The 25,907-nt window shown below is 36.1% G+C and overlaps 1 protein-coding gene across 5 annotated transcripts; it reads right to left on the minus strand.

The window, feature by feature from the left end:
• Positions 1 to 362: 362 nt before the first annotated feature.
• UBA3 (ubiquitin like modifier activating enzyme 3) lies at positions 363 to 23,600 on the minus strand. Of its 5 annotated transcripts, none has more exons than XM_070738187.1 (18): positions 23,213 to 23,600; positions 22,940 to 23,008; positions 16,758 to 16,878; positions 15,435 to 15,515; positions 13,530 to 13,612; positions 12,920 to 13,000; positions 10,975 to 11,018; positions 10,750 to 10,814; positions 9,325 to 9,480; positions 9,136 to 9,238; positions 6,834 to 6,947; positions 6,286 to 6,339; positions 4,950 to 4,986; positions 4,781 to 4,862; positions 2,638 to 2,738; positions 2,449 to 2,512; positions 2,237 to 2,291; positions 363 to 1,081 (listed from the first exon to the last, which is right to left on the minus strand). In XM_070738187.1, the coding sequence occupies exons 1-18, from the start codon at positions 23,230 to 23,232 to the stop codon at positions 993 to 995; spliced, it is 1,419 nt and encodes a 472-aa protein (XP_070594288.1). In that variant the 5' UTR covers positions 23,233 to 23,600; the 3' UTR covers positions 363 to 992. The 5 variants fall into 5 exon arrangements, with proteins under 5 accessions (XP_070594288.1, XP_070594292.1, XP_070594291.1 ...); XM_070738191.1 differs by having other exon boundaries at positions 16,758 to 16,901; positions 23,213 to 23,318; XM_070738190.1 differs by having other exon boundaries at positions 22,714 to 23,008; positions 23,213 to 23,249.
• Positions 23,601 to 25,907: the final 2,307 nt, after the last annotated feature.

Below are 25,907 nucleotides of genomic sequence, written 5' to 3' on the forward strand. Positions count from 1 at the left end.
TTTCGACTTTTTGCAATTATACCGGATTCTCCCATCTCTATTTAAATCGATATAATTTATTTTTTAAAGTAAGCTGTATTTTCTTAACTACAAACAGCCCAGTGGAATACGCAAAGGCTTTTTCGGGCAAATAATTTCAATAGAGCTCTTTTGTAGAAGACAGGAAGTAAAAAAACCCACATCATCATACATTGTCAACAGGATTTAGTGGGTATTAGATCTAATTCTGTCATTATCCCCTTCTAGTTTCTTCTTGGCTGGTATCTGTTTATAGATGGCTTTTGTTTTAAAACAACTATTAACACTTACATTCATTCTGCAGTTCTCAACCTCGCAGTACTCACATAAATTAACAAAATAGGTTGATTTTAGATAGTATTTATTAATTAAATAGTCTAATAGTGAAACACCAATCCTGAATATCAGTGGGCAACACCATGCATAATAGTCTTTAATATTTGCCAATATACAAATTTAATTATCCATCGATGGTACTTGTGTACAATCTTTCACTCAGTTTGGGAGGGGGAAATCTAAATTTGGCAATACGTATAGCTGACAACGCAATAAAGGCATTAACTAAAGTGAGAAACAGGTTGTTTTATTAAACTTGTTGTCTGAACTAAAATATGAATACATATTAAAACACAATTTAAAGTCTGTGTCCACTGTACTCGTGTGCATCCAGAGTTCATAGGTGCTTTAGGAATGAATCCATTGGCCTTTAGGAGTTATGTGTAGGAGAGTGTTGGCATTATCAGATTAAAAATTGAATAAAACCACTATACAACAACTTTCTGTACATTATGAGCTTTACACAAGTAACATCAACCAACTAGTGGTTTGCAAGAACAGTTCTAAAATAAGAGCAATTTCTTTCATCAATGCTTATATAAATAGAGATAATGTCAGGATAACTCAAGTTTTTTCCCACTGTGCAGAAGTAGTTTGGAGATGTTCTTCAGTGTCGGTTTTTATCACCTGCATTCATTTCAAGTAGTAAAATGAAGTCTAAAAAGTACAGTTTGTGGTGTTGTGACATCCGCAACTGCAAGCTCCTGACCATCAACGAGGCCCAGCTCTGCAATGTTAAAAGCATAATACAGTATTTAAAAGTCATTTCTATATAGAGATGTATTTCCAGAATTGAAATTATTAGGTTCCTTCAAAAGTATTATTGGTCTGCAGGTAACCCTCAAATTACAATCACAATTGAGCCCAAAATTTCCATTGTCAATTAAGGTAATTGTTAATTGAGTTTTGCCCCATTTTACCATCTTTTGCCATAGTCCTTAAGTGAACCGCTGTAGTTGTTAAATGAATCATAAAGTTATTTAGCAAGTTGGCTTCCCCGTTGTCTTTGCTTGTTGGAAGCCAGTTGGGAAGATTACAAATGGTGATCACATGACCCTGGGATAGTGCAACTGTCATAAATATGCGATTTCCCAAGCATTCAATTCTGATCACATGACCATGGTGCAATCATTATAAGTGTGAAAACTGGTCCTGAGTCACTTTTTTCCAGTGCTAAACGAAGGTCTACAAGGACTATGTATAACATATACCAAAGTATCATTATAAAATTAGTAGTTTTATTTTAAAATTATTTTTACTTTTGTTACAGTTGGTGCAAGCTGTTGATTCTAAATAGCCTAACTTGTTTTGGGCTTTTTAATAAAAGTAGTAGGTAAACTCATCACTGAAAATAAGAAAAACTTAGTTTTTAATAAACTTAAACTCAAAAGCAGTTGATTTTAAAGGAATTGAACATTCCTATTATTTGTAAAGCTGCTGGTCATTGATGATTTTATGTAACATACATAATTTACTCTAATATTGTCAATATAGTTTTTTCACTCTATTCATTGCTGCAGTGATCCAGAAAAAATGGTGCTGAGATGAAGTTACTCCATAACTTCAATTTTCTTTCCACTATAGTTATATAATGGGAATCTCACTGAATGTGACCCACAGAACTTCTACATATCTAGAGAAAAGATCAAAAACTAAATCAAACCCCTTTGACAAAATTATTTTAATGTGTAAAAGGATGACACTGTATTTTATTGTATACCAATGCCATATACCATAGTTGCCTAAAACAATTTTTGGAAGCATTTTTTGATGCCTACTGCATACCAGATAAATACAAACAGGAATCAAGAGTGCACACACTTTTTAAAAAAATGTAGAAGCATGCCCCAACATGCTTTAATTATTAACTATTAAATAGTACCTTTTAAAGTCTTTGAAAGGTTTGGCCTTGTTCGTTCTTCAATTGAAGCTACTGACTGCAGGAGGAGAGAAAATGTACAACATGCATTCTATTATTTTACTTAGATCCAAACATTCATTTTGTGATTTTTACTTAGAACTGCATAAATGTGAGTGCTAAAATGAATCACAAATATATATTTGTATACATTTGTATATTTATATATCAGTTACCTGTAAATAAAGTGTTTTATTTCTTCCATATATTGTAGCAGTTATTGCAGGAGCTTTCATTTGTCTGTGCAAAGAAAAAAAATCAAGACTAGTCAAAATTTTAAAACAAGCATCTCCATGGTCTACAGAGCCTACATTTTTAGATTCTAATATTATTTACAAATCTATAAATAACTATCCAATACTTACAGTGAAGCACTATTTGTTAAATAATCCAAGACTTCCTGTAGTTTAGCCGATGGAGAAAATTCTATATTTTGAGGAAGTTGACTACAAGCCAGACAATTCTCCTAGAAAGCAACAAATGAAACATCTGATATCATTTTAAAAAGTGGTAATGAAATTAAAAAGGCTACAATTCTATGGTGAGGACTCTTTGCCTGAGATGAGGGAAATAGTTTCCAAAGGAAAGGAATGGATCACGAGTAATTTTAAATCTAAATGATCCAGTACTAACTGTCCCCTCTCCAAAAAATAGAAGTCTCTGATCAATTAGTCTCTTGTATTGAAACAAAGCTTTGTATCTGTCAGAAATCCTTGATTTTGATATAAGACTGTTCTGTCAAATTGACCCAAATCCTGTCCAAACATACAAGGTATTTTCTTCAAGTGAAAAAAATCAGTCTACTTTTTTTCTGGACCCAATACACACAGTGATTTTTGCTGTTATTCTTTCTTTCTAAATTCATATATAAAGTCTAACATTGTGTTCAGGTTCACATGACAGCTTACTAACTAATCCTAAATTGTCTGATATCAGTGATGTTTGATATATCTGAATATGAAATTCTTATATTAGCATTTCAGGAAGTAACTAGAATTCAGGGGTAGACAGCAGATTTTTTTGAATGTTCCAAATCTCAACTCCCACAAGTATTCCAAGAATACTCCTACAGTATTCTTCAGAGTATAAGACACACTTTTTTCTCCTTTAAAAGAGGCTGAAAATTTGGATGCATCTTATACTCCGAATGTAGCTTTACGAAAGCTTTTTTTCAGCCGTAAGGAGATGCTAAGAGTGAAGCAATCTTCTGTGCTTTGCCTGCTTTTTTCATTGATTCTCTCTATCAGCTGTGTTTTAAAAGCTGTTTTTTATCCTGCTCAAAACCAGCAAACACATGTGCTGAAGCTGACCAGATGAATACCTGGTAGGCAGAATCCCCCCCTCTATTTTCCTCCCCAAAAATTAAGGTGCATCTTATACTTCAGTGCATTTTATACTCAGAAAAATATTGTACCCGGATTTACAAAAGCTGTGTACTTGCAAACCTATTTTCAGTCATAGATTAGCCTCCTCCTATGCTATTGTGTTTATGCTTGCATAGAGCTGTATTAGGTTTTGCAACAGAAAAGGGAAATCACAATCAATGCTGTACACTTCTATAAGAGTATATAAGAACGCTAATTTCTGTAATAGATATTACAATATGTTTGTTATTGCTCCGTAGCCTATAACTGAAGTATTGCTATTGAGCATATGTATATTAACTTTAGCATCCTTAACTGTGAATCAAAAAGGAAACTGGCAGAGCTCTTTTTCTTTTTTTATTCTAAATACACGTACGCAGAATAGGCATTCAAATCTAAAGAGGATTAACCTGTTCTAAAAGAAATTTGTATCTGCTTGGTCACATGCCCAGCCTATGGCTGGACAACAGACAATGAAGAACTAGACTATTTGGTCAAGAGTCGAGAAAAATTACAAGGATATCCATTGGAAAAGATTTGAAGAACATGCAGATGGCTGCAAGAGGAAGGAAACTATCCCTTCTTTCTTTCTTTCTTTCTTTCTTTCTTTCCTTTTCTTTCTTTCTTTCTTGTAATGGAAACTACTTCTACTCACTGAAACTCATCAAAGGATACTATTTATAGCCTTTTATTATTCCAATCTAATTGCTTTGCTTAATAATGGGTGAACATAAAAGAAGTATAACAACTTCTATAGATGTAAAATGAACATTTGACAAAGTATGCTGATTCTGTGATTGTAAGGGCTATGAGTTCTTGCAGCTTTTGTATAAAATTCAATTGATGTATATATTAAAATATGCTAATTTTCTCCAGTGTGTGAATCAATAAGATGTATTGCATTACCATACCAATGACAACTCTAGGCCAGGATCGTATCATATTTTCTTTAGTAACCTTATCAGATGAGTTCTTACCACCATCTAACATGCCCCTTCCAACAACCAACAAGTCAGATAAGAACAGAATTTTGAATTAGGACAGTTAAATACACTTTTGACTTTTTGGGTACAGCACTTGAGAATAAAGTAAGTGAAGATCAAAACCAAACAAAGGTAAGAAAACTGTATGCAGCAATACTAACCTTCTTTTCAGCTTCAAATGTGTATGTATAAAGACCATCAACATCATTGAAGATCAAATAGTTGTTCAGAGGCATGTATGCGCTGCAAAGAAATGACTATTAGTATATAAGCAGGAAGCCTGCTAAATGTTTATAAGCAGCTAGTTCACAAAAATATTAATTAAGTTACCTTGTGGCTATTTTAAAGACTTCAGTGGCGCATATAGCTAGAAATAGAAAAATAACCAAATTATTTAAATACTTAAAAGGGGAAAATATAGGTAAAACATACTGTTTATAATAACCTAGAAATATAAGAATTTTAGTTGTGTTTAAATTTTCCTGAAAGCTTTGATACATTTATATTTAAGAAAATCAGATTTTATTTAAATAGAAACATAGAAGATTGACGGCAGAAAAAGACCTCATGGTCCATCTAGTCTGCCCTTATACTATTTCCTGTATTTTATCTTAGGATGGACATATGTTTATCCCAGGCATGTTTAAATTCAGTTACTGTGGATTTACTAATCACATCTGCTGGAAGTCTGTTCCAAGTATCTACTACTCTTTCAGTAAAATAAAGTCACATATTAAGAATGGACAGGGAAATTTCTGGAACTTGACTCACAAGGAAGCCAGGGGGAAAAAAGCAAATCTTATAGCTTTTCTCTCCTCCCCATCCTTTGGAATGCTCACCCCAGCACTGGCATAATTAGCAAGAAGGAAATTAATGCTTCTATTTACACACTTTGGGGAGGAAGGGATTACTAGTGAGTAAGCATTTACATGGTGGAGAATATAGAGCAAGAAAAAAAGCAATGTGCTTATGCCACTGATTTTCTAGTGCAGTTTCAACAAGCCCCCAGCCACTTAGGAGGCAAACAAAAACCTTTAGTGTGAAATTGATTATAGAGTCTTGTCAGTATCAGGCAATAGGAGCAGCAAGAGGGAGGGTTACTTAAACGATTTCAGAAAGTTAGAAAGTAAGGACAGGGAAAGTCAAACCTACTGTGTAAAGTATTTCTATAAAACAAGCCTCCCCAAAAGCAACCCCTCCTAGCTTCCCCTCTCCCAATTTTGTAGCAGTGAGGGGTTAGCAGCATTTTCCCCCATACAATTCATGATTCTAGTTGAAAAAACGATTTTAGGATTAAGCTATATATTAAACTAAACATAGTCAAAACTTTTAACCCTATGTTCCCCAAATCTAGTTTGTCTATAGAACTGCTGAAATACAACATTCTAAAGATTTAACCTGAACCATTTTCAGCCAACTCTAGCCAAATTTATTTATTTGGAAATAAACCCCATTAATTTCACTATAGTTTATGGGCAATAAGCATCTTTCAACTCAGGATGAACTTCCTTTTCTGGATGGATTTAAGTATCTGTTAATTGTATGCCATAAAATTCTTTTTTCTGATCTATTTAAGCTAGTCTTGTATAGAAAGAAAACCATTATCTGGAGTCCCCAGCATTATTGTTAAAAACAAAAAAGTAATTTATTTTTGATGGTACTATACCTGCAATTACAGCATTTGTTGATGCTACTGCTGGGATGATCCGCTTTACAACTCCTGCAATTTGGGAAAAGCATCATATAGCTTTTTTTTAAAAAAAACAGAAAACAGCAATAAAATATGTTGAATACCTATGGACTGACTTAGTGACTAACAAAAATTCCAAGCAGAGTATCTTTAGAATTAACAGCAGCAGTTAACATTTAACTGGGAATGGAAAACCATTCTGCCTTGGTACCAGACATTCTGACTCTGTCCTACCTGGGATCACAAGGTGCATGGGTGGTGATGTTCACAACAAGGGTAACTAACTAACTAACTAACTAACTAACTAACTAACTAACTAACTAACTAACTAACTAACTAACTAACTAACTAACTATGAAAAACTGACCAGAGTTAGCACTTTCGGACTTTTTCCAATTTTGGAAAAAGGCCTATTTTACTGTAAAAACATGGGTCCTAAAATGTTAGCCCTGAAATCACCATTAAGTATAAAAAGTTAATCATCAGAAGTACAAAGTTGACCAAGTGTTCTTGTTGAATCTTACCCTGTGTAAGCCTATAGGTTAGACCTTTAATATTAAATTGTGATGCTCTCTCTATAGATTTTTCAAAAATCCATTGTATGTGTTCTGGATCATCTCCATCTAGGGAAACACCTTCTGCAACAGAAAAGATAAAGCCCTTTAAACATACAATTTTCATTACCTGCAATTTATCTTACATCAAAACTATATACTTTTAACATTTTACAATCATGTAAATTTACAACAGTCCAAGCCCCAAAGCCTTCCCTGAAATATGTGTATTTGTATAATATGTGTAGGGGAAGAGCCTTCTCTGTGGCGGCACCGGCCCTCTGGAACCAACTCCCCCCGGAGATTAGAACTGCCCCTAATCTTCCTGCCTTCCGTAAACTCCTTAAAACCCACCTTTGCCGTCAGGCATGGGGGAACTGAAACATCTTCCCCTGGGCATGTCTAATTTATGTATGGTATGCTTGTGTGTATGTCTGTTAGTATATGGGGTCTTTTTTAAATCTTTAATATTTTAAATTGTCAGATTATTTATGATTTGTTTCCACGTGTTGTGAGCCGCCCCGAGTCTTCGGAGAGGGGCGGCATACAAATCTAAGTAATAAATAAATAAATAAATGTGACATTCCATGCGCTTGGCAACCAATCTGCATTTAGAAGTGTTTGTAGTGTCCTATATTCATATAATCATGATATTGACAACTCCCTTATCATTTACTTCTGATTTTCAGAAAAATAATTCTATAGCAAAGAATAGATTTACTTAATGACCTTGGCATTCACTTGACAACCATAGCGCAGGGGGGTCATAAAAGGTCATAAAAGTCATGTTACAACTATCAAATCTTACAACCTTCACAGCAAGCTCCATTAAGGGTGGGAGAGTGTGCGTTTCTCCACCCAGAGCCGCAATTTCTCTGCCTCACTTATGAGGGATCTGGAGTGTTTGCCCCCTCATGATTTAGATGGGCCTTGGTGGCCATAATGTCTATTAAAATCAGGATGTGGTGGCCTGCAAGAGCATTCTAGACGCCGCAGAGAGCCAGGTGGACTGCCCGGAGCTCCAACCAATTTATATTGTTCATTAGATCCTCCAGGGACCACTGCCCCTGGGCCAACGGAGACTGGAGGTGGTGCCCCAGCTGAATGTTATAGTTATGCATTGGGACTCCTTGTATACACATCCCTTTGTTATGGTCTGTGAAGTCCACCACTGAAGAGATTTTTCAGGATTTGTGAAACTGTGAAAACTTCACAGTTTTGTGAAGGTTCTTGGGGCCGATGACAGGCCAAATGGCATAGCTCAGTACTGAAAGTGGCGCCCCGTTAAAAAAAACCACAGGAACCTTCAATGGGAACAGTAGATGGGAACATGGAGGTAAGCCTCCTTGAAGTCTACAAATGTTAACAGATCATCCTTTCAGGTGCAGCCTGGTTTCTTCAGGGAGCAGCCTTACCTGCATCTGGTGGAGCTAGAGCAAGAAAACACGGTTAAAGGAAGCAGACGTTGCTGCCCTAATTGCCCAGGCAGCCGCCTGGTGCATTTTGCGGAAGGACATTTAACTGGGAATGAGAAACTATTCTGCTTTGGTACCAGACATTCTGACTCTGTCCTACCTGGGATCACAAGGCGCATGGGTGGTGATGTTCACAACAAGGGTAACTAACTAACTAACTAACCAACTAACAATGAAAAACTGACCAGAGTTAGCACTTTCGGACTTTTTCCAATTTTGGAAAAAGGCCTATTTTACTGTAAAAACATGGGTCCTATCCTTTGCCTTTTATCCTTCTACAACATCAGCAGGAAGGATGGCAGAGATCAGAGTGGCAATGGTGGCCTCACCAGACAAGTCCGGGAAGGCCAGCTCACTCGTTGCAGCTCTGCAAGGATGGGTGTGAAAGACCACAATGCCTGCGTGCTGGAAGCCTTGTCTTTGCAGCCCAGGCCACAAATGGCGCTAGAGCACCCGTTTTCAAATGGTGCAAGATCGGCAAGCTGACTCTCTCAGCGCCCTGCTGCAAGCCATTAATCCTTGGAGTTTGATACAACTGTTTGGCCAGTGACTCCAGAGCCACCACAAAAAGCTTAGTCTCTGGCTGATAAATGGAAGTCAACCCACACTTGTATTTTCTAAGCAGTGCACTGGAGAATTTATAAGTATTGACTTTTTCCAAAAGACTTAGAAAATCACAATAGAATGAAGCAGATTTACCATGATCTTAACTGTATCATAAAAGGCAAGAGAGATTCTCTGCATTATTATTTAATTTCTTACATTGATTCAGCTTTAAAAAGTGTTTACTGATTTACCTCCAAAAGGTTGTTCCTTGGGCCATTGCAATATTCTAACATATTCAATACAATGTTCTGGTAGACGAGGCATTGAAGCAATTGTACACATGGGAAAATTTACCTGCAAAAAAAAAAAAAGAATAATGTGAATTTTGCAAAAGATTTAAAAAAATGACTATTTTTTTAAAGATAATTATTTTTAGCTACCTGTGGTGGATAAAGTTCAAGTGTACATTCAATACAAGCTGTCATGCCTGGAATAATCACACGTGCATTTCCTTTAAAACCTTCTGTTCCTCCATCAATCAAAGGTATAATAGAACTTGGGTCTATCACCCCATCTTCATAGTTTAAAAGGGAAATCTAGGGGACAGAATAGAATGTATTAGGTTCTTTCCTTCTTTCTCTAGCAACAAAATATATAATTCAGCAAGATAAGCAGATGTGGCAATATCTGAAATAATTATAGAATTAACAGTAGTGGCCATTTTCTGATACCGAGTGTGACAGAATTATAGCAATCCATCTTTCAAAAGTTAACAGGAAATTATGATGTCTCATTTCTGTAAATACATTGTGTACTGTAATTTCAACTCCATAGTGGCTGAAATTATTGGTGCAAATTAAGTATATACATGTATTGACAGAGTTTTATATATGCAATATAATCCTTGACTGCAAGAGAATGCTATTCTAATTTTCATAATGCAAATGAAAAGCATGGATTGTCAGCAGCAGTAGCCCTCTAAAAAGAGCCACCTCATTAGAATCTATCATCTGTCATAATAAATTGGTGCTGGTGGAAAATGCAACTCATGCAATTATGTATTAAAATTATTCTTCAAATTTTAATTTGATATATCTGTTTTCTTCATTAGAAAAAATATTCTTGAAATTATACTGCAATTGTATTAAATTATATACATGTTATAAAATATATAAAAGTGTATGAATGGGGTAAAATATAAAAATGTATGAATGGGATAAAGTGGATGATAAGGGTAAAGAAATTTTCAAGAGGTAAATAAGGATATATGATGATTGAAAATAATCACTTTGGCCTAAATTTAATAAAATTAAATAGATGAAAGCAAATAGATGAGATATAATAGCAAATAGTATTGTAAGTTTGTATAATATATTGAAAAAGTTTATATGAAAGCTTTCCAGGTAATAAAGGAAAGGAGGCAGGATATTGTTGATGATAAATAATGAATATAAATGTAAATTCATTGTATTGTATTGAAGATTGAAAGCATATGATATTGCACTGTTTAAAAGTGGAGAAAAATAAAAAGCTTTTACCCACGAAAAAAAGTGTATGAATGGGGAAAACATCCAGAATAATTGAAACAAAGTAATTTATTAAAGTTCTATCAAAATCAATCTGAAATTCATTGTGGTGATTCTAAAAGTCATAATCTTGTAAATCACTTATATGAATTTTGAATATCAACCCGAGACTAAAAGCAGAAAAAATTATGAAAACAATGTGCATGATGATGTACCTAAAAGGAATGTTGCCATGTACAGTATTTTATATCAAAACTAAAAATGAAACATCCTTGAATTACTGAATTTTAGTGTCAGTATTTTGTAAAAACACACACACATTTTAATAAAAATACTTACCAACATGCCATTTATCCATCTTCTTGCAATAATTGAATCCAAACCACATACAATTATATGAAATTCTAAAAGAAAACAAATATAATCACTCCTTTGTTCCAAATAATTAACTATAATGATTATAGTGTATGAGTTTAGAATTCTCCTCTTTCTTAAGAAAAGGATTATCATCTTACTTGGCAAAACAGGAATTGCTATTTTAACAATAGAGTATGACAAACTTACGTCTATAGAAAGTTTCATCCAGATCCTGAATCTTTTTATAATGTCTAAAAGCATACAGTAAAGGAAATATTTTAAGCAATTATTGGGCCATTGTAGAATGGCTATTAATAATATCACAGTCTGCAAAGAGAACAAATATTTAATACTAACGCTAATGGGCTTTGAAACACTCCCCAGTTGATTAATTGTTATTTGAAGCATTTGAAATATTGTTTAAAATTAAATTGATGAAGTTCAGCAGCTTTTATGGAATAAACTAACCATTTTCAACAACTGGAGAAAACCAGAGAGCTTTCTATTGGTTTTTGAAAATATGTAATTCAATAATGTGGCAAACAGTTTCTGGAATGTTGTGTTTTGTCTTCAAATCACAACTGATTCCTCACAACTACAAAGTTTTGGGGCAACCTTTTGGGAAATGTTTTGCCATTGTTTTCTTCTATTGGAGAAACAGTCTCTGGCCTAAAGTAATCCAGTTGGCTTCTATACATACATAAGGCAGAATTAGAACTTGGGTTTATTCCAGTCCTACTCCAATGCCTTGCTCAATAGGCCATTCAAACTCTCATACAACAGTAGTCCAAATACTACTGTTATGGAGAACATAGCAATGTTCTATTTTTCTTCTAGATCACATCAATCTGGAAATTTCAAAAAAAATTCTGGTATCATACAGGTCGTCCTTGCTTAATAACTATTTGAAGTTGTTATGGACTTTTTAAAAAACGATTTACAGCTCTCATTAAAATTATGACTGACACAAACACACACACACCTCATGAGATAATTGCATTTTTGGGTTCTTAGCAAGTGATTTGCATTCACGACCTGTTATAGTATCCCATGGTCATGTGATCACAATTTGCAATATTTTTACCATTTTCCAATAGAAAATGGCCAAAACACCCATTGTATAGTATATATTTCCTGAACAATTGTGGTAACACAGCAAGCATAAAGAATTTTAAAATTGACTCAGGTTATATGTGCACTCCTTTATTGATCACAACTTATGACCAAAATTCTGGGCTGAATGGTAATTATAAATCAAAAACTACATGTTGTTTTCTAGGAGAGTAATTTGAATATCCATATTAGGACAGGCACGTCTTTGGGTTTATACAGTGTTTTTATCCCTGAAAGGCTCCGAACTACTTTAAAAATGTTAATGAGAGGACACAAGTCAGGAAAAGCAAAAATTAATATCTGCTGTTGTATATTTCATCAGCAATGTATAATGCTAGCTTAGAAAAATCAATCCATTTTCATGCTGCATTATTTTAATAAATGTAATGTATCAGTTAAAATACATATCTCAGAATAAGTGTTTAGTTAAGAATATTCCAAAATGCAATTAGCTACAGGTTGTCCTCAAATAACAACAGTTCATTTAATGACTGTTCAAAACTACAACAGGGTTGAAAAAAGTTACTTATGGCCGGTTTTTCCACACTTATGTCTATTGCAGCATCCCTGTAGTCATGTGATCAAAATTCAGGTGCTTGGCAATTGGTTCATATTTTTCACGGTTGCAACGTGTCCTGGAGTCGTCATATGATCATCTTCTGTGACCATCTGACAAGCAAAGTCATAGTCACTTAACAACTGTGTTATTAACTTAACAATGTCAGTGATTCACTTAACTATTGCAAGAAAAGTCATAAAATGGAGCAAAATTCACTTAACGGAATGTCTCAGTTAACAATAGAAATGTTGGATTCAATTGTGGTTTTAAATGGAGGACTACCTGTATAGTATTACAAATAAATAGAATGAGTATTCCTTGTAGCTTTTTTTTTTAAGCCCACTGCTGTTTAATGCCACGGAATGACTCAAACAATAAAGAAAAGATGGGAATGCAGCTATTCATCTCTGTATTCTGTGCTTTTAAAAAAAAAAATTAAAGAAACCAAGCAACATACAGTATTTCTTCATGGAAGGATACGGTACAACAGCACAATTGGGAATGCGGCTATTGAGAAATTCAGCAGCAACTTCTGCCTTAGGACGCCCAACATCTTTAGGTCTGCAAAGTACAGTACATGTCATGGCATTAAATTTCTCACACTCATATAATGTTTTCTGTAGCGACAATGATGATGTCAGCTCTTCAAAGCAAATAAAATCAAAGATGAGACAGAAAGTTCACACTTTCCCAGAAATCAATTTTTAAATAAATTATTTCAGTTTTCCCTTCAAGCTACAATTATTAGACCAAAGCAATTTTGGAGAACATGGGGGTAGACCAACAAAATAAGACCAACATAAACAATACAATTAAAGATGGCTCCAAATAGGCTAACACTTCCATCTTCAACATCTGTCTAAATGTCCTCGGAGATTTTGTCAATCTGATCTCTACAGGAAGAGCTGAAAAGCAGCTCCATCTTCCTTCATTTATTTGCTAATGGTGGAGGTACTAGGCATACTTTTTCCCTAGATGATCTATAAAGTCCAACAGATTCAGGTTGGAATAGTACTGATCTTTCTTAAATTAATAAATTGTCTCAGGATATTGTTCAGGTCCAAAGAGAAGCGTTAAGTTTAAAGCTTACCGAAACAAGAACTGCCTGTTTAAGTTAGATACATCAATAGTGTCCATATCGATTACATGAATCTGTCTAAAACCAGATAGTGCCTGCAAAGACACAGAAAAAAGGGTTATAAAAATAAAATAACCGGAGAGGGGCGGCATACAAATCCAATAAATATATATATATTGTTTTCATCCTTATGAACTTGCTGCTTCTGAAAACTATCAATATTTGCCAGTATTGTAATTAATAATTAAGGAACTGAGTCATAACTAGCCAGCTTTTATTTGAGGCCAAACAGTTTACAAAGTCTGCCCAGCTAAAATTTGATAAAAAATCTATAAGAGCATATTTCTGCTTAGAGGGATGGGAACACAACTTCAAAGAGAGATAGTATGGCAGAAAAACATGGTCCCATGCCATGTGTGCTTCAAAGATGATAACCAGCATCTTGAAATTTCACCTGGAATGGAACTGGGAACCACAGCAGCTCACACAATAGCTGTGTAATATAGGTGAACATAGGGTGCTCAACATTATATGCTGCTCTGTTCTGAACTTGCACAGGTAGTCCTTGGTTAATGACCACTCATTCAATAACAATTTGAAGTTACAGCTCAACATTACAGCCATCTCAGCAACCCTGCAGACATGTGTTAGTGATTTGGATGCTTGGCAACCAGCTCATAACCTTATTGTATGAAAACTCTCATATTTTAAGTATATAACAGTGTTTTTCAACCTTTTTTCTTCAGGTCAACCCTTTGGTGTCATCAGATTTCTGGTGGAAACCTGGTTGAAAACACTGCATTAAGCTGTACATCCTGAAGCTGAAATAGAATGATTTTATTGGCCAAGTGTGATTGGACACACAAGGAATTTGTCTTTGGTGCATATGCTCTCAGTGTACATAAAAAAAAGATACATTTGTCAAGCATCATGAGGCACAACACTTAATGATTGTCATAAGCAATCAAGAAACAATCAATATAAATCATAAAGATACAAGCAACAAGTCAAAATCATAAGTGGGAGATAGGTGATAGGAATGATGAGAAGACTAATAGTAATAGTAATGCAGCCTTAGAAGATGGAGGCAGAATCAGCAAGTGCTGCTACCTCACAGGGGTCCGTGGTTGCGGAGTAGCAGAGAGAGGGAGGGAGAGAAAGAGAGAGAGGCTGCGCCGCGTACCCTCACCGCCCGGAAATGTCGAGCCTGAGTGGGGCAATAAGCAGAGGCCATTTGCAACATTCCACCTGCTTTCCCTCCCCATTTTTTGGTGGCTGTGGGGGCCGGTTGGAAGATTGGAGTTAAGGCAAAGCCAGAGCGGATGCCTTCCACTCCACCTTCTGCTCCTCCTGCCCTCTCAGGCCCCAAGCGTGAGGGGAGTAGTAGGGCACACTCTCTTACAGTGCCCTGCTCAGGGAAAAGGGAGAGAAAGAGTTAGTCGCTTGGCCGAGCACGGAGGCGCGTACACAGACACGGGAAGGAGACATGAGGAGGAGCGGAAGAGAACCTTGAGCCGCCTGGTGTGCCTCGGCCCTAGACTGGAAAGTTCCGGGTCGGAGGTGCTGGAGAGGCAACCGCTCCTGCCTCCTCCTCTTCCTCCTGCCACTGCAGCCCGCACTTTGGCCCCGCTGCTGCAGCTAGGGACTAGAGGGGTGCTGCTGCTGCTGTCGGTGCCAACGCCGCCAACGCTGTCACTCCTCCTCCTGCTAGGCGGCTGCTTCAATTGTGGAACCCCTGGCTAGCCCTTGTGGAAACCCTTGGGTTCCACGGAACCCTGGTTGAAAAACACTGGTATATACACATAAAACCACATGGCATGATCCATTCCATGTAAGTCAAGAGGAAAGCAGGCAAAATTAACTATCATAATAAATAATAGAAAAGAGTAAAAAGTAAAAAGAATTTTTTTTAATTACCAGATTTTTCAGGAGTTCACATCCTAATCCTCCAGCTCCAATTATTAGAACTTTACATGTATTTAAAAGGAAATCAAGGAGCTGCAAAGAACGAAAACAAGCAATTTATTGGAAGCAAAACAAAATACTTTCAACAAAATGATTGCATTAAGCAATACCAAAAAAAGCCAAAACTTGTACAATACACTGTAAATCAGAATTTGCCTTCTGGACGTATAGAATTACTACAGAAAATCTTGCATTGTTGTTTCCACATGCAATAAATATTTAAGCACAATGCAAATAATCCAATGGCAATATAACTAATGTCAATGGATTTAACACCAGACTGCATACCTCTGAATTAATTGGTATAATGTATGCAATGCAACATCTTTTAATGTATGTGTATGTCAAATGCACATGTCAAATTTTTCAACTTTCAAACATTAGGGATGCCAAAAAATTGTGACATGCCTTGGGTATGGAAGCGATATTTTAGTTACTTTAATATAATTTAGATGTGCTTGATAACTACATATATAGCACAGTTTTTTAACATTTTGTTTGTTTCATAGGCACACACATACATATATTCAGCAATGAATCCCACTAACATAAGTGTGTATTCTTCTCAAGATTATATTCTTTAAGTTGTATATGCTTTCATTAATCAGGATTTGGAACAGCATTAACAAGTGCTCTCAGATTTATTTTAATCAATAATAAATTGATCAGATGCCGAGAAAAGTCTCGATGATCAGAAACATTCAGCAAGTGTGCACATATGCCATGAGGTTGGGAGAATAAAATACACAATCCCATAGCAATCTATTTTTCCTTAAACCAGAAGTTCAAAGGCTCAATGTTAAAACTATTCAACTTATCCATCTTCCTACAGTTAAATGTGTGTTTAAATATGTTGAGGGTATAAACAATTCAAGATTCTTAAGAACTGTACTTATAGACTGGATAGATAGATAGATAGATAGATAGATAGATAGATAGATAGATAGATAGATAGATAGATAGATAGATAGATAGATAGATAGATATGACAAAACTGAAATAAGCAATTCAATATTATTTTACTCTTTTCAATACAGCTTCTGAATTTCATAATTACTTCTTCTCTACCCAGTGTCCAAGATTTTATTCTTAAAGATTTTTGGCACTAAACATGATCTTTTTAACATACTAAATTTTGCAAAACTATCAGAAATGTATAGTTGGTTCATTTTTAGAAGTTTGCAGACTTGCTCATCTTTCATTACTGAGTGACAAACAGAAGCATTCACAATAGTTTGCAACACAATACTTGTATTTAAATGAACAGTTTCTCACTTGAGTGCCTGGCTCGAAATCAGGGTGTGTGAATGGTCCAGATCGCTCGAGGAACTTCTTGACATGGTTCCAGCGACCTTCCCAGTCTCCATTGTCCCCACACCCACCATCAACAGCCATTCTGCACAGAACATAGAAACTCAGCTGCAAAATAAGGTATGAAGACACGCACAAATAGACAAAAAACACGATCCCTCCAAGCTTAAGTCTTTCCCTTTAACTGCCGAAATGTGTTTATCACTGTACAATTCATAATGAGCTAGGCATTATAATAAAAATAATAAGATAATGGATAATAAGAAAATAAAGTACATAGCTATAGAAAAATTGACTGTTGATTATGGCCAATTAACATATGCCTGTTTATTGTAGGTTTACTAAATAAAATCCTGTTAAAATTAAATTAAGTATTAAGTTATGTTCTCTTAAAAGCTGAATGTCCTGGTTAGCTTTCTAGAATAAATATGAAAATATTTCAATTGAAAAATAACAAAAAAAAAATCTACTTACTCAGACTCTGTTTACAAAAAAATAAATTAAGCTTGGGGCATTTGACATCGATGCATATAGGCCACCCAATCCAAAAGAAGATTGGTTGTTTGAATAATTCATTTCAAAATCTAATAATTCAAGTAGTTTTACAATACCTAATTTAAATAAATTAAAATTTAGACATCTATTCTAAAAAAAATTCAATTATATTGCTATTATGTGTTTACTTTTTAATTATGCTCCACTGCAGAGTAATTTGTGAAAGTTTTCATCTGGATTTATTAAAAGGTGGTATATAAATCAAACAAATAAATAGTAATGTTTGATAATGTTAAAAATTAACCCGAAAGTGTAGTTGCTGGGAACTAATGTTCTTAATGTAGGTTGGCAGAAGGTATGGAAACGTTTCACATTTAACATGTTTCCAATTCATAAAAATCTATTTCTAACTTACTATCAACCATAAAATTATAGATTCTATTATTATAGATTCTATTATTATTTATTCTGATTATTCTGGAAACATTCCAAGCTCAAACTTGTTCCACCTAAACCTTATAAAATTATGTTTGCTTTAAGTCTCAGAGTTGGAATGAAAATAATTTTCTCCCATGAATGGAAGTTTTTAATTTAAATGTGCTGTTCAAGCCTATCAGTTTTTTTCACATCCAATATTCACATATTTTAATATTCACTATGAATATTAAAAATATGTGAATTTTATTTGTACAGAAAAAATATTTTCTGTAATATCCTCATTGCTATGCACAATATTTCTGACATGGCCAGAACAATCTGAATAAAGCTCAAAATGTTTGAAATGCAAAACACTTTGCACATTTTATTATACTATTTTAGGTAGTATTGAGAAATACTACATTTTGCAGCCAATAAATATTTTAAATTATTTTTTAAATCCTATTCTGTATTTTATTTTAAATATTTTTTTTATGATTCTGCAATTGAAAAATCATCCGTTCCCAAGAAATGTAACCCAAATACATACCGTTTCCACAAAAATGTATATTTTAGTTTTAAACCCAAAATAATATGTTTCTATAGACTGTATTTCATAAGACTGCTGTTATGTCATGTTCACTGCCCACAGCCATAAGACTGGGATGGTATGAAAATTATGCTAATAAAAGAAATCACTTCACAAGTTTAAGGAGTAACCATACCAAGAATTATCTTTGTCCAGTTTTTCTTCATGTGTAATTAGTTATCTGCTCATAATGCTAATTATTTTCTTTCTACATTATGTGCTGGCAAATATGAAACATCATGAAGAAACACCATTCCCTTTTTAATCTCTGCAGGAGTATCACTTACTTTAGCATTTACTTAATAGCAGCTAACTTTTAGGCAAAATTTAATCCAAAATTTGTATTTATTTATTTTTTGTTTGTAAAACTTTGATGCACAATGTGAATTTGGATAATCAGGAGATACAGCTCTGTGAAAAACTATTTTTCCTGCTTTTGGATTTTCCACGTTGTTGACATTTAATGTTAACAGAATTTCATATTTCTTAAACAAATCCAAGTAAAATTAGATGCTTGCTTCATTTATTTTTTAATATTATCCAATATGGACATGTGCTGATGTAAAAAAAAGTAATAACTTCTTAGATTCAATAATTTGCTGTACAACCTAAGAATGGAAACCACATGGTTCCTACAATTGGTTACCATAGTCTCACATTGTCAACTTGGAAATTTTATGGAGATTGTCATTTCAGGTCCTGCTACATAACATTAGAAACATAGAAACATAGAAGTCTGACAGCAGAAAAAGACCTCATGGTCCATCTTGTCTGCCCTTTTACTAGTTTCTGCATTTTATCTTAGGATGGATATATGTTTATCCCAGGCATGTTTAAATTCAGTTACTGTGGATTTATCTACCACGTCTTCTGGAAGTTTGTTCCAAGGATCTACTACTCTTTCAGTAAAATAATATTTTCTCATGTTGCTTTTGATCTTTCCCCCAACTAACTTCAGATTGTGTCCCCTTGTTCTTGTGTTCACTTTCCTATTAAAAACACTTCCCTCTGGACCTTATTTAACCATTTAACATATTTAAATGTTTCAATCATGTCTGTCGTCCAGACTATACAGATTGAGTTCATTAAGTCTTTCCTGATACGTTTTATGCTTAAGACCTTCTACCATTCTTGTAGCCCGTCTTTGGACCCGTTCAATTTTGTCAATATCTTTTTGTAGGTGAGGTCTCCAGAACTGAACACAGTATTCCAAATGTGGTCTCACCAGCACTGTATATAGCGGGATCATAATCTCCCTCTTCCTGCTTGTTATACCTCTAGCTATGCAGCCAAGCATCCTACTTGCTTGCATCCTACTATTAGTGCAAATAGACCTCATTTAGCAATCACAATTGGGACAGGCTGTGTTGTCATTACCCAAAATGGTCAGTAATGGGAAATCATCTGATCCTGAGTGTGGTTTCTTTTTACCCACTCCCCCCATCCTTTGGACTCATCATCCTGATTATGCTGCAGTAATTGTCAGTAAGAGAAAAGCAATTAACATTGGTATTTACATGGTGGTGGTGGATTACAACACAGCAGGAAGGTACATAATGGGATACACATTAAAAGGAATGTGCTAGTCCCAGCTGTTTACCTAGTACAGGTGTAGCTGCCAACCACCATCCCCCCAGCCACTTGGGAGACTAATAAAAAGCTTTAGTATGAAACTGATTAGGGTATTGTCAGTCAGCAGAGAGGAAGGTTCTAATCAATTAAGATCACAGCTGAGCTTGTTAACTTACAGTTAGCACTTTTTAGGGAAGTGCTGCCAAGAAAAGCAGCTCAGGCAGATTGCTTGTTTAGAAAATCTTTCTAGGGGACAGCAAAGAATAGGACAAGTGATGGACAGTCATAGAAAGACACTACAAAGGTCATAAATTCAGCATTGTTAGCAAAGTTACTAATTCACCACTCTTGTAACTGCAGAAGTCGCTGTCCAGGGTACTCACTAAATAAGGTAAACGTTTCTGAAAATCCAAAGAGGGATAAACACTTTCTCGCAGAACTATAATCTCCTACGGAAGAACCAAGGGAATCCACATCTGTGATTAACAGATACTTGTGACCTGTTCCTTTCATGTTAAATATAGTTTAATTCAGCCCTTGCCACAATCTTATTATAATTTTTAATCTCTTCAGTGTGACAGTAATGTGTCTTGGACATGATATTAGTCCTGCATTAAAACAATTGCACTTGTTACCAGTTGCTCCATATACTATAAAATCTAATGCAGCAATAACCCATTAGGCATCATTTCCAAGTTCTTATGCAGAAATATTTGACAATAATTTTACAAAGTGGCCAATATTGATGCAACAAACTGCTACCAAAATTAAGAATGAAGGGATTCTACCCTTTTCCACAAACATTTATTAGAGCTGTATCTGTCTTCATTTGATTTGTTTTAAGTTGCTAATTTGCCAATTTTGTACCTGTGAAACTTACCCCTAATTGTTGGGATTAGATAATACATATAAATTTCATTTTTAAAAACCTAATTATATCAGTAATACAGGTAGTCCTTGACTTACAGCAGTTCACTTAAGTGACCATTCAAAGTTACCACGGCACTGAAAAAAATGACTTATGACCATTGTTTCACACTTATGGCTGTTGCAGCATCTCCATGTCATGTGATTTACATTCTGATGCTTGACAACTGACTCACATTTTTGACAGCTGCAATGTCCCAGTCATTTAATCCACCTTTTGCAATCTTATGGCAAGCAAAGTCCAGGGGGAAACCAGATTCACTTAACTATCAATCATTTGCTTTAACATTTACAGTCATTTGCTTTAACAAATGTGACAATAGTTGCAAAATTGGAGGGAGGGGGAAACTCACTTAACAAAGGTTCCACTCAGCAACTTCAATTTTGGGGTTCAATTGTGACAGTAAGCTGGGGACTTTCTGAGATCACCCCATAATTCTTTCTCCCTCCCTTTGTACTCTGCTTGCCTTGAAACACAAAAGCTAAAAGGTACTTTGCAGGATTTGAAGTGGGGGGGTGTGTGGCACACAAATGTAATAAATAAATATATATGTCACATTTTTGCTGAATTTAAAAATTAAGGGAGACTAGGACAGATCTATTTCGGCCCTATTCTGGCTTCATCAGCTAGCCATAACCTCATTGGGACTTGAAAAAATTTAGCAAAAACATGTGATACGTATATGTGTGTATGTGTGTGTGTATGTGTGTGTGTGTATATATATATATATATATATATATATATATATATATATATATATATACACACACACACACACACACACACACCCCACACACACACACTGCTCAAAAAAATAAAGGGAACACTCAAATATGAATGAAGTTTGATTTACTTGGAGTTATATTGTGTTGTTTAAGTGTTCCCTTTATTTCTTTGAGCAGTGTGTGTGTGTATATATGTACCTATCACATGTTATTGCTGAATTTTTTAAAATTAAGGGAGACTAGGATAGCACAAAAAAACATATATATATGTGTGTGTGTGTGTGTGTGTTTTATGTCGGATCACCCTGGTATATTTGAAGGAACGTCACAGCTCCTTTTTGCCTCTAGGCCCAACCCAGGGCCACTTCAAGGCAGTTAATTTATTTATAGCCGACAACTATATTCTGTATGTGTCAAATGTCTTTTTAGCTAAAAAAAACATTTGACATATATATATATATATACACACACACACACACACACACACACATATACACACACACACACACATATACATACATACATACATACACACACACAGTAAGGGTATGGCTAGCTGATGAGGCCAGAATAAGTCCGAAATAATGCTATCCTAGTCTCCCTTAATTTTAAAATTCAGCAAAAACATGTGATATATCTACCGAAACATATCTCATCTATCACACACATGTGTGTATGTAAATAAAGAAACAGTAGCCATCAAGATCTCCAGAAAGTTTAAAAAATTATTTAAAACTACTATAAAACTACTAAGTTTTCTTCAGAGCATAAAATCCCCACTGAAGATGGGGACACTCTGACGAAGTCAATAGGCATTGATGAAAGCTTAGTAGTTTTATAGCAGTTTTTATTAAATGTTTAAATGTTCCGGAGATGGTGAGGGCTACTGCTTCTTTATTTATAACCATACCTGGAACTCACATTTTAGGACAATTCTTAATGTATGTATGTACTGTATGTATATGTATATATGTTTGTTTGTTTGTTTGTTTGTTTGTTTATTTATTTATCATTAGAGTTGGAAGGGACCTTGCAGGTCTTCTATCTAGTCCAATCCCCTGCTATTGCAGAAGACCCTACACCACCCCAAATAGCATGCATATGTATACGTGTGTGTGTGTGTGTGCGCGCGCATACACACCACACACTTATATACACACACATATGTATATACATACTGTATATAAGTATTACCAGAGGTTTAGAATCCTCCACCAGCAACTCTTTCCCACTCCTCCTGCCATGAACAGCATTGCTGTTTGCTGCTGCCCCGGTCTTTTCAGTGCAGCATGCTCTGCCAGGGCGCTGGAGGTGACGGTAAGGCAAGCCGGGCTCCTGCATTCCCCCCTTCCAAACAATCCCTCCGCCCCGCGGTCTCTTCCTTCCTCCTCCTCCTCCTCCGCCCGCCCCCCGCACTGACCCCATCTCTCTCTGCCTCTCTCCCGCTAGCCGCCGCCGCCGCTCCTCTAGCCTCCTTCTTTTCTTCTCCCTATAACGAGAGAATAAAAGAAGGGTCAGTCACCGACCGGGTCAGGCTCATAAGTCTCGCTCCCCCGCCACGACCAGGAAGGCGGGCGGGGGCAGAGGCGAAAAAGGGAGGGGGTGCTCCCCGCCACCACCCCGGAGCCTGTTCCAGGCAGCGACGGCGGGGAGGGATTAAGGAATGGAACCGAGCAGGCGCGGTGGTACTTACGGCTCCTCGCCATCCGCCATAGCAACCCCCCACCTCCACCTTTTTTTCCCTTTCCTTTTCTCTCTTCCCACAATGCACCACGACAGGAAGTGCCTTGCCGGCCACGTGCTTTGAAAGCTATAGAGTTCTGTTTTGCAGGCGGGGGTCTGTGGTTGCTCTGGGTCTCCGAGCGGATGTTAGGGGAAAGAGTTAAAAGGAAAGGTTACTGCCGCCACCTCCGGTTGTCAGGTGCGGGTCTCGCAAAGCATCAACCATGCTGTAATGCGGGGCTTGCTTCTGAGTAATAATGTATAACGGGGGGAGGGGGAGGGGGGAGTACTGTATATCGAGCAATGCTAGTGGTTGTCTTTCTGTGCAATTAAGGCTGGTTTCTTCCCGCTTGCAAATCGGAACCGGACGTGTTGAATTGATCTCTTAAAGACTGGAATAACAATCATTAAGTTTGTTAAGTGTTGCAGTTCCTAAAGGGACGAGATAAGACGAGCGCCACCTAAGGGATATACCTAGGAGAGGCAGCCAGAATAATCTATGGAGTTTCCAGGAAAAAAATGACTGAATACAGTACTGTAACAAAACCAGTAGGGATGGAATAAATTATTTATATTTATTTATTTTATTTATTTGGGCGGGTAAAATATTTACTGACCCCTCACATCCTGGACACAAATTGTTTCAACTCCTACCCTCAAAACGTCGCCACAGAGCACTGCACATCAAGACAACTAGACACAAGAACAGTTTTTCCACGAACGCCATTACTCTACTAAACAAATAATTCCCTCAACACTGTCAGACTTTCTACTAAATCTGCACTTCTATTCTACTAGAAAAAACTTTTCTTGTGTCTAGTTGTCTTGGTGTGCAATGCTCTATAGCGACGTTTTGAGGGTAGGAATTGAAACAATTTGTGTCCAGGATGTGAGGGGTCAGTAAATATTTTCACAGCCCTCTTTTTGACTCGTGCAGTATACTGGTCCTCAATGGAAGGCAGGTTGGCAGCAATTGTTTTTTCTACAGTTCTGATTATCCTCTAAAGTCTGTGTTGGTCTTGTTGGGTTGCAGAACCAAACCAGACAGTTATAGAGGTGCAGATGACAGACTCAATGATTCCTCTGTAGAACTGTATCAGCAGCTCCTTACTTAAGATTCTCAAGTAAGCCTTACATAAGCAGGTATTAAACATCAGACGAGGAAGTTGCTTTCTTTTTAAAGACAAGATGTGCAAGATGAGCATCTTTGAATAGGGCTTCTAAATGGAAGTTTAAATTTTGTCTATTCAGTAGAAGTGATTCTTACCTTAACCTTACTACCGGTAGAAGTGGTCTATAATGGGCTGGCTGACAATCAGCCAACAAATTAAATCCAGTCTAGGCAGGGATGCTTATTACTGAATAAAAAAATTTACTCCTAGTTTACCAAGTTCCAGAAGGGTTATTTTCTGCAGATACAAAACATAGGTCCTAAAGCAAACAAGGCTCACTGCAGTATTTATTGTTAACGGTGCACTCGGAAGGCCTGCAAACAAAAGAATGTGCTCCAGGGGTGAAATCCAGCAGATTCTACAGGTTCTGGAGAACCGGTAGTGGAAATTTTGAGTAGTTCGAACAACCAGCAAATGTCACCTCTGGCTGGCCCCAGAGGGGTGGGAATGGAAATTTTGCAATATCCTTCCCCCAAGATTGGGGAGGGAATGAGGATTTTGCAGTACCCTTCCCCTGCCACACTTACCAAACCACACCACCAAGCCACACCACACCCACTGAATCAGTAGTAAAAAAAATGATTTCACTACTGATGCATTTGCATTTATACATTGCAGAAAGTGATAGTCATGCATATGTATAATAAAAGGTGTCGACAGCATAAATATTCCGACCTAAAGTTATTTCCCATCCTTCTAAATGAGAAACAAATTAAGTAGCTGCAGAAATGTTGATAATTTACTGAGAACCCAGGCACTTCAAGGTTGCCTTGTATACATTCCTTGTATTTTTTTAGTTTACTAATGTGTTCCCTGTTCCTTTAAGAATTTGTTTTCTGACAATTCACCCTTAAAGATCAGTTCTATAGATTGTTCCCTGGATTTTCAGAGATTATTAGTAAAGAGGTGGGGGGGGGTTATGTTTACCCTCATGGCATTAGTTGGAATTGCTGCTGAATCATTCTTTATTTGCAACTACATTAGCCATTGTGTCCTGAGATAAGTTACCTTGAAGAGGGTTTGCTGGAACAAAATGTTGCAGTATTAATTAGTGTATGCTGTTGGAGTGAAACTAATCAGTATTGTATGTCCCTCCCTCCCTCCCATACTGAAAAGTCTTTACAGGTAGTCAGTTAATTTTAAGACCCAATTTAGAAAGCTTAAAACTTAGGATCTAGCTACCTAAGATAATTATCACCTTTCTCCTACAAACCGACCCAATTGTTAAAATCCATGGGTGAAACTGTATTCCATTTTTGTCACTGATTTTTCTTATGGATTCTAGATTCTGCCCTTTTGGAACAGTTGATCGATAAGTGGTACCTCTACTTACGAACTTAATTTGTTCCGTGACCAGGTTTTTAAGTATAAAAGTTTGTAAGAAGAAACAATTTTTTCCCATAGGAATCAATGTAAAAGCAAATAATGTGTGCTATTGGGGAAACCACAGGGAGGATGGAGGCCCTGTTTCCTCCCAGGAGATTCCTAGAGAGG

This window comes from Erythrolamprus reginae, chromosome 2, assembly GCF_031021105.1.
Source record: "Erythrolamprus reginae isolate rEryReg1 chromosome 2, rEryReg1.hap1, whole genome shotgun sequence".
Classification (NCBI taxonomy): Eukaryota; Metazoa; Chordata; class Lepidosauria; order Squamata; family Dipsadidae; genus Erythrolamprus; species Erythrolamprus reginae.

Coding starts and splice junctions, on each gene's coding strand:
- UBA3 (XM_070738187.1), bottom strand. CDS start 23,232: ATGGCGGATGGCGAGGAGCC. Junction 13,001..13,529: donor AACAGGCAGTTCTTGTTTCG/GTAAGCTTTAAA, acceptor TGTACTTTGCAG/ACCTAAAGATGTTGGGCGTC. Junction 1,082..2,236: donor CCTTTCAAAGACTTTAAAAG/GTACTATTTAAT, acceptor TTAACATTGCAG/AGCTGGGCCTCGTTGATGGT.